We start from the raw sequence: 8,500 nt of genomic DNA, 5'->3' as shown, positions 1-8,500 counted from the left end.
GCCCATAGTTAGTTTAAGGTAGCCCGATTAAAGCCCGACACCAACCGGCATGATTACAAACTGTACCATGCCCTCCAAATGCAGGCCCGTTTAAGTAAACGGGCATTCACGGTGCAAGGATTTCACACCGCCAGGCCCGGTTAGGCCCGACCGACCGATTGACACCCCTGATTGATACTAAATCAATGACACGTTACAGATATAAGGTAAAATGGTAAAAATATGATATTGTATCAGTATCTTTAGGGTAAAATGAGAATAACATCTACGGAACACTACCTTCTATATCAATCATAGCAATCACCAAGTAAAGACTTGAAAATCAGTCAGATTCAAAGCATGATCCATATGAATCAATAAGTATCGGTTTAAGAACTGGCGAATTCAAAATACAACTAACCATTTATGTGACTTGTTGATTCCTCCCCACACTCTCTCTCATGGTTTGAGTTATGAACATATATCAATTTTATCGGATGATTCGGATTGGTCTTGACATAAGACTGATTCTAATATCTGATCGACCCCATATCAGTGGAACAATATAAACCAAGGGTAAAATTGTTAAAAATTCAAATTAGGAAAAAAAAATCAAGGGCAAAATTGTCTTATCAAAGCTAATCATGATGATCCATGTTGCTATTGTACTGTTTTTCAAGGTTACTGATTCCGATCTGGTACCTTGCACCTTTACTTTTGTGTTTTTGGGTTGGTTTGAGCCAGTTTTGGTATGAGAATGAATGAAATCAAAATGTGAATCAATCCAGGATGGAGGCCTTGGGTTAAGAAATATCACTACCCAAAATAAAGCTCTTCTACTTAAATTGGGATGGAGATTTATTTTTGAACCTAGTGCAGCTTCAAGTACAATACTACGGGCTAAATACTGCTACTAAAAATCTGTTTTTGATCCAAAGGCCAATAAAAGACGTGGGCCATGGATATGGAATAGCTTGACATCCATCATCCCAATTCTCAAGAAGTGTGTGATCTAAAAAATAGGCAACGGGAGTAACACATACCTTTGGTTTGACCATTGGATTCCATCCAATAACATTAGGCTCGATACCCTCAACCCAATGAAATTAGCATACAAAAGGTAAGTAGTCTGATCACAAACTCTCAGTGGAATATGGATTTGGTGAGATTACCTTTCAATACTTATCTCTCTTGAGAGATATCAAAGATTATACCCACAACTCAGGAAGACAAATGGAAGTGCACTCTACACACGAATGGCTTGTTTTCCACAAAGGCTGGAGCAAAATTCATCTGTTCCATGCTAAAGTCTAAACCATTAGAAACACAATCAATGCTTTCAAGAGAAACTAGTGGAACTCACTCAAAATTCAAGACTTTCCTATGGCGACTTTCTCACAAGGCCATTCCAGTGCGGTCTCTCCTAGAAAGATGGATGGATATAGATACTTCATGTGCTTTCTGTAGCCAACATGAAGAAACAATAAACCACCTTTTCTTTATGTGCGACTTCTCATTGCACATTTAGGCAGCAGGACCACTAGGTGTGCATTTTCAACACCTAAATTTCTCCACCTTTGACGAGCTGGTTAATTTCCTCCTCAATAATAAAAGCTTTATCCACTCCCAACTTAGATGGATTTTCAACATTGTTTCTATCACCCTATATTTTATATGGAAACATAGAAATGATATAATTGCTTCTACAATAAATCCCAACCCCCATCCTATAGTAACAAATATAAATAATTGGATTGCTTATCTTAATTCATATTCTAAATGTTTTAAGGATTTGAATTCCCTTCCTATAGATGGTCCAGCAAACCTGATTTCAGGATGTCATAACCCATTTTTGTCATACCCAATTTTGGTTTGTGTTGGTGCTACTAATGTTTTGAATTCAGCTTCAGGGTGGGCATATGGATTTCTTATCCAAGGTAAGCTTAGGGTCATCACATCTAGTACTTCTACAGCTAACCAGAAAGAAGTACACGAAGTAGAAGGAATACTAGCAGGGCTGAAGATGGCAACAAATAGAGATTGGGAAGTGAAAGAAGTTTGGTTCTCACAAAAGCTCCTGAAGCTTCTCCCATAACCAGATGGAGGAACTTGGCCACTACTTCACCTTGCTACTTTTTTGAAAATTAGAAAGCTATCAAAAGACATAACCTTTTATTGTAAAAATATAAGTACCTGTCCAGCCATGCACCAGCTAGTATCCATAGCTAACTCAGGAAGTATATCCTCTAGTGCTTGTGCCTAATCATACGGAAAGTTTATGTAGTTTGTGTGTTTTCTTTTTCTTTAATAAGAAAAAAAAAAAAAGATACATCAGTTTCATTTTCTATCAGTTTGGTTTGGGTTTACCATGTAAATGTAATAAAAAAGTATGAAAAAGATGTGTTTTTTATTGGGTTATATCGGTTTTGATCTGATTTTTTAAAGATTTAATATCGTATCAATTTCATTATTGTCTGATTTATTTTTTCGCACAAAATCTCAGCTTAAAACATGATCTAATAAGTTATATCGATTTTGATTCGAATTGATTTCAATATGCTTCGATCAATTTCGATTTGAGTTAAGTTTTGACACTCATGCATGGCTACATGATTCTCACGAATATAGTAGTTGTTCTAGTTTCCTAACACACTAATAATAATATAGGCTCTTAACAAAAAAAAAATAATAATAATAATAATAATAGCATCGGCTAGTAAAAATTGGTGATTGAAGATACAACGATCACCTCCAATCAAATGCATGTGTGTGTGTGTTCCCCGACACTTTAGGAGTAGGTTGGTCATTGGCACCGCAGTGCCCAGGACGAGGTGCAGTAGGATAGTTTAAACAAAAAGAAAAAAAAAAATCCAGGATTGTGCAAATATATTATTATTATTATTATTTTTTAAATGAAATAAACAATAAATGCAAGCAATAGTTCTCGATAGAAAGAAAACGGGAAATTAATCTCAACCGTCCATTCAAAACATATAAACCCGATTCACAGTCCCACCACGACAACGTAGGGTAACCTACAGTAGACGAACTTAGACGGCAGTAGTCCCACAACTCCCACTAATAGACTAGACACACAAAGTGATAACGGGTTGGATTCTCGAGAAAAGTGTTTTTTAAATTTCTCTCTTGTCCTTTTTCATTTCTCCTGCTTGATTCTGTTCTTCAATAACTTCCAATTTCAAAATTTAATCATTTTTAGTTGATTAATTTATTAAATTAGATTAAAAATTCATCGATCTATGCGAGACAAATGGTGACAGTATGAGCATGGGGGTTTCAAATTTATATTATTATTTTTTAGCGCCTTCTGTTTGAAAACACTCTGTCAGCTATAAATTCAAATCCCACTGTCAACGATTCTGTCAGTTTCTTCGTTTAAATTTTGATTTGGGTCTCTGGTGAGCTTGACTTCTGTTTTCGATTCAAGGGTTTTTGAAGAGCGGATTGTGAAGTTCTTCTTCAAGTAGATTTCACATTCAGGTACCTATTTCTTCTTTGTTTTCCTTTTCATTTTCCTTTGATATCTTTGAATCTGGAGATCTCTGGTTCTGGTTCTTCATTTTAACTGTTCAAACACAGACATTTACATGAACAGAGTGGCAATGCTTCCTGTTTCGGATCTGATTTTTCTGTTGGTACTTGAATATCTGAAAGACCCAATGTTCTTCTCTGCAATCCATCTCCTTTCAGCTGGTTTTCTCGATTATTATGTGGATGTCTATTCTTGTAAAAAACTTCTCTTTCTCTTTTGATTTGCTTCAAATCTCTCTTAGATGTTTTCTCCCGGAGCAGAGATTCCATAAATTCTGTTTTATTTCATGTTTTAATGGCTAATGATACATAGAAAGTTGCAGTTTGAGCTTTTGAACTTTCAATCTTGCCTCTTCCCTTTTTTTTCCCCCCACTTGAGAGTGTTTATAAAAGTAACAGTACAAAATTAAGCTCATAGTGACAGAAGGAAACTCCATGGCAGATTCAAAATAGCTCATAAACAATAAAGCAGGTGAGGTTAAACTAAAATTCATTATCTCTAGACATGAAAGCTTTCCTTCTTTTGAGATGAACATGAAAGCTTTCTCCGAGCTTTTTTGCCCATTCCCATGAATAAACTTTGGGGAGGACAAAAGCAAATAGTTTTAGTTCCTTTTGGCAGAACAATAGATGATAACATGTTCAAAACGGTGCCTTTCTCTTCAATTTTTGTGTTTATTTTAATGTTAGTTGTCAATTTTACAATATTGTAATATTATTTCAAATGGGAAGATCTCGTCTGGAGTGTTCTTTTTGCAGATTACGAAGTCTTTTGCCCTTTTTCTCTGCAATTGCTGTGCTAAGAGGGGATTTTAATTGGAAGATCAGATGCCAAGATCGAGGTCTGTAAACTTGTTTGAAATCACAATTCTTTCTTGTTTTGCCTGCTAGAATTGGATTGCAGTTTATGTATGATCTGTTAATGGTTCACAGGGGATCGGAGTTGCCTCAGAGGCAATCTCCCAGAGGTCCACTTTCAGTAAGAGCTTCGAGCTCTGATTCTGATTCCCATCATAATCATCACCATCATCGACCTATTGTTGATCGGAGCCCAAAGTTGGGAGTTGCAGAACGCCGATCTCCAAGAGGATCTCAGCCTGATTCGTTGCAGCAGAAGAAGCTGGGAACCCGCATTTCCGACTTGGAATCACAACTGGGTAATGCTCAGGAAGAACTCAAGAAGCTTAAAGACCAGTTAGCTTCTGCTGAAGCTTCCAAAAAAGAAGTTCAAGCAGAGCTTCAAAAGAAAGCCCAGAAACCAGAAGCTGCCGTAAAAGAAGCGCAAGGAGAGCTTCAAAAGAAACCCCCGAAATCAGAAGCAGCCATAAAAGAAGCGCAAGGAGAGCTTGAAATGAAATCCCAGAAACCAATCGTCTCGGAGACCCAAAAGGAAGATCAACATCAACCACCTTCTCCCGAGGAAGTCCATGAATCATCATCAAATGAAAAAAATCTCTGCGACCCAGATCAGTCCACCGACGTCTTCGAAGTTCCAGTTGAAACTAAACCTCAACATGACCCCAAAGTCGATTTCACAGAAACGGTAGCTCAAAAGGAAGAAGAGGAGGAAGAAACTAAAAGAACGGAAGTTGAGAAATGTGTAGAACCACCATCACCACCAACACAGCTGTTGCTGGAACCAGAGAAGCCATCACCAGACAATTCAGCCCAATTGAAAGAAGAAATCAATTCACTGAACGAGAAATTGACAGAGAAGGTGAAGGAATTGGAAATCTCAAGAGAAGAGAACGAGAGGCTAAAGAGGCAGGCGAAGGAGGCAGGAGCTAAGGCAGCCTCAGCTTTAGCTAATGAAGAAGAATCCATCTTGAAGCTCAACAAAATTGGAGAAGAGCTTGAAGAGAGTAAGGTTAACCTATGCAGATTGAAAGAGAAACACGAAGCAGTAGAAGCAGCGAAGGAGGTGCTGGAGACAGAGATGAAGAAGCTAAAAGTGCAGACGGAGCAATGGAAGAAAGCTGCAGATGCGGCGGCGGCAATACTCTCTGATGGTGTGGAGATGAACGGAAGGAGAGTTGCAGTCCGATGCGGATCCATGGATAAGCATATCGGGAGCGGGTTCGGAGCGGCTGATGGATTCGGTGGAATCGTGGGATCGCCTCTCATGGCTGACGATTTGGACGATGGATTCGAAATCGGCAAGAGGAAGGGTGCTGGGATGAGGATGTTTAGTGATCTGTGGAAGAAGAAGGGCCAGAAGTAGACTGGTTCTGTTCTGGTGGTCCGATTTGGGTTGGCCCGGCTCCATTCCTTGAGGTTTTTTTTTGAGTTGCAGAAATAGTTGCTCACTGTTTCGCACTGGAGCTAAATTTGACACGTGGTAAGTGCTCTCTGAAATGTTGTCAAACTGTCAATGGATCTTGAGAAAGTGATAGTTGACGTGACATGGAGTCAGGATGGGTCTCTCATTTTTTTTTTTTTGGGGGGGTGGGGTTTGAAGTGGATGGGCCTCCATCAACTCTTATTTACTGTTTAAGCCTTAAGGATTTTAATAGATGGTACTATATATATATCCAACTATCTAAGCTTGTATTGGTGGAAAATTTATGGGAATTCGTCATGTCAGTGTTGGTTATTAGTAGTGGTAAACTGCTCCTCTGTTGATCAACCTTGTCGATTATTTTTTGTCGGAAGAGTTATGTCTGGGACTGTGGTCCTACATCAATACATGGAATAATAAGAACATATATAGAAGCATTAGGGTAGACATTATTATCATTCATAGGGGGTGGGATAGTCATTTTATCCCTCTTATGTTTTTAAGATGTAACCCTTGCATTTGCACTCGCACTCGCACTCTCATGGATTTTTTTTTTTTTTAATTTTTTTTTTATATGCTACTTTTCAAAGAGAGCAAGGATCATGCACCTAGCCAGGTGAAGAATCTCAGAACTAGTTTGTAATGGCTTGGTGTGAATTTTGAGTTGAAACATTTGTCGAATTGGAATCAAATTGTGTAAGTTGGAATTAATAAATTAGTTAATGATTGGTTGGGTTATTAACCTTAACAGGGTAGTCAAGTTGGCAAGAGACCTTTGCCTCAAGAAGTTGTGGGGTCAATAGGGCTCGCGAGACTAATCAGACCAAAGGCTTGAATATTCCATCATTAGAAAAAAAAAAAAATAATAATAATAATTAGGATTTTGCTTTTAAAAGTTAAAAGCAGCTCAATTTGGTTTGAACCATTTAAACCATAGATTTTAAATCATTTAATACCAATAAATTGATGAGACTTGTCATTTACTCGCAAGAAAGTTCAAGTTTTTATTTTTTTATTTTTTTTATTATTGCTTTAATACAGCGAAAGATTGGGGAGGAGAGAGTTTTTATGTTTCCCTTCTTTTGTTTCGGTATTGGGGCATTCATTTCCCTTTTTACCCATTGTCTTTTCTTGTATTTGATGGTGAAGATGTGGTTTATTTTTATTTTCTTACTAAAGCTATGTTTGGATGCCAAGAAAATGAAAGGAAATTATTGGTATGCTCTACTTTCGTATTCATATGTCATACGTTTGTGGGCAGCATCAAATCTAGGAATTAGAATTGAATTGATAGTGACAAATTTAGTGAAAAACCTAGTTATACAATTACTTATTTCACTTTACAAAAAATGGAGGAAAAGACATGGATTGTATTATATAAAAATGAACAACGTTAGCTTATTCTTTAAGGCACACCCGAAAAAATTTAGTATCACAATAGAAAAAATATAAACCCTTTTCATATTATGAACAATTTGTTCTAAGTGTTTGACTAGTTCTTTTCTTTTTGTTGTGATTAATAAATCATGTATCTATTCACTATAAAATAGTGTGATAAAATAAAAAGATAGAAAAATAATCTACATAGGTGAAAGATAACAATTTTGGTCCATGCTAGCATTTTAAATAAGGTAGAGAACACATCTGGATGGGCATATTGCATAATTCATAACGGAAAATATGTCTCATTACCTGCTAATTTATTCATAGGAAAAACTATTGAAACTAGCACCAAGGGCCTTCTCTTCTTGGACTGAAGTAAGCACGGATGGAAGGATAGGAAGTAAGATAAATATGGAGCAACTCAGAAAAATTAGAACAACTATTTTTTTAAAAGGAGTACCACTTCGTGGCTTTGGAGCATAACCGATGTTTTTGGATGTTAATAATATATTACGCCCCTAACCTATTTTTTGCTTAGGCCTACCAACACTGTGATTCTCCTTATGCTTTTTATGACCCATGAACAATCATTCTAGCATTAACCTCCCCACCATAACATTGATGTATTAAGTTTTTCTATTAATTTAATTTTTTCCATTTTTGTAAAAAAAAAAAAAAATAAATAAAAAATAAAAAAAGAAAAAGAAAATTACACTCCCCTCCCCTGTATGTTTCAAGTATTACACTCAGACCCCCTGTGAAGTTTGTAATTACAAACATACCTTGTGGTGTTAACACTATTAGAAGCAGATGTTAGATGACTTTTTTACCCCCTTCCCCTTTCTTTAAATATAACTCCCTCCAACCTCAATAAGTTGGATTTCTTGGAGCTGTTGGAGGGAGAATCAGCCCAGTGATTCTTCTCCTTCGATTCGAATAGTTTCTGTTTCCCAAAAGAAACACCGGCACTGCTCTCATTCTCTTTCTTCTTGATAATCAATCTGCCCAAAGGCACCCTATCTTTCTCCAGCTTCAAACGTTGATCACCAGCTACGAGGTCCTCTTTCATCTCATTCAACAACGGATGCAGAAAATGCTAAATTCAATGATTTCCTCTCCGAATCAACAAAAACGAAATCCAAATAAAAAATGCACAAAAGCAGCTCTACCAGAAACCCTAAAGAAGCCTCCCATCGACCAATATTCAAAAATCCTAAAGCATATATGAGAAATCTCAACGGAGGAACAATAATATTACTAGACACCCAAAACGAATTAGAAAACAAGACAAATCTGACTCGAACCCAG

At 37.0% G+C, this 8,500-nt stretch overlaps 1 protein-coding gene across 4 annotated transcripts; it reads left to right on the top strand.

Moving 5' to 3' along the window:
• Window positions 1–3,154: 3,154 nt before the first annotated feature.
• LOC122094060 (interactor of constitutive active ROPs 4) lies at window positions 3,155–6,127 on the top strand. Of its 4 annotated transcripts, none has more exons than XM_042664684.1 (3): window positions 3,155–3,480; window positions 4,291–4,373; window positions 4,465–6,127. In XM_042664684.1, exons 2-3 carry the CDS (start codon window positions 4,360–4,362, stop codon window positions 5,750–5,752), a joined length of 1,302 nt encoding a protein of 433 aa, XP_042520618.1. In that variant the 5' UTR covers window positions 3,155–3,480; window positions 4,291–4,359; the 3' UTR covers window positions 5,753–6,127. The 4 variants fall into 4 exon arrangements, with proteins under 4 accessions (XP_042520618.1, XP_042520620.1, XP_042520619.1 ...); XM_042664686.1 differs by having other exon boundaries at window positions 4,277–4,373; XM_042664685.1 differs by having other exon boundaries at window positions 4,264–4,373.
• The last annotated feature ends 2,373 nt before the right edge of the window (window positions 6,128–8,500 follow it).

The sequence above is a fragment of the Macadamia integrifolia genome, chromosome 11, assembly GCF_013358625.1.
Source record: "Macadamia integrifolia cultivar HAES 741 chromosome 11, SCU_Mint_v3, whole genome shotgun sequence".
Lineage (NCBI taxonomy): Eukaryota > Viridiplantae > Streptophyta > Magnoliopsida > Proteales > Proteaceae > Macadamia > Macadamia integrifolia.
Note: the sequence above shows the minus strand (reverse complement) of the source record. Positions and strands in the feature narration are given on the sequence as shown.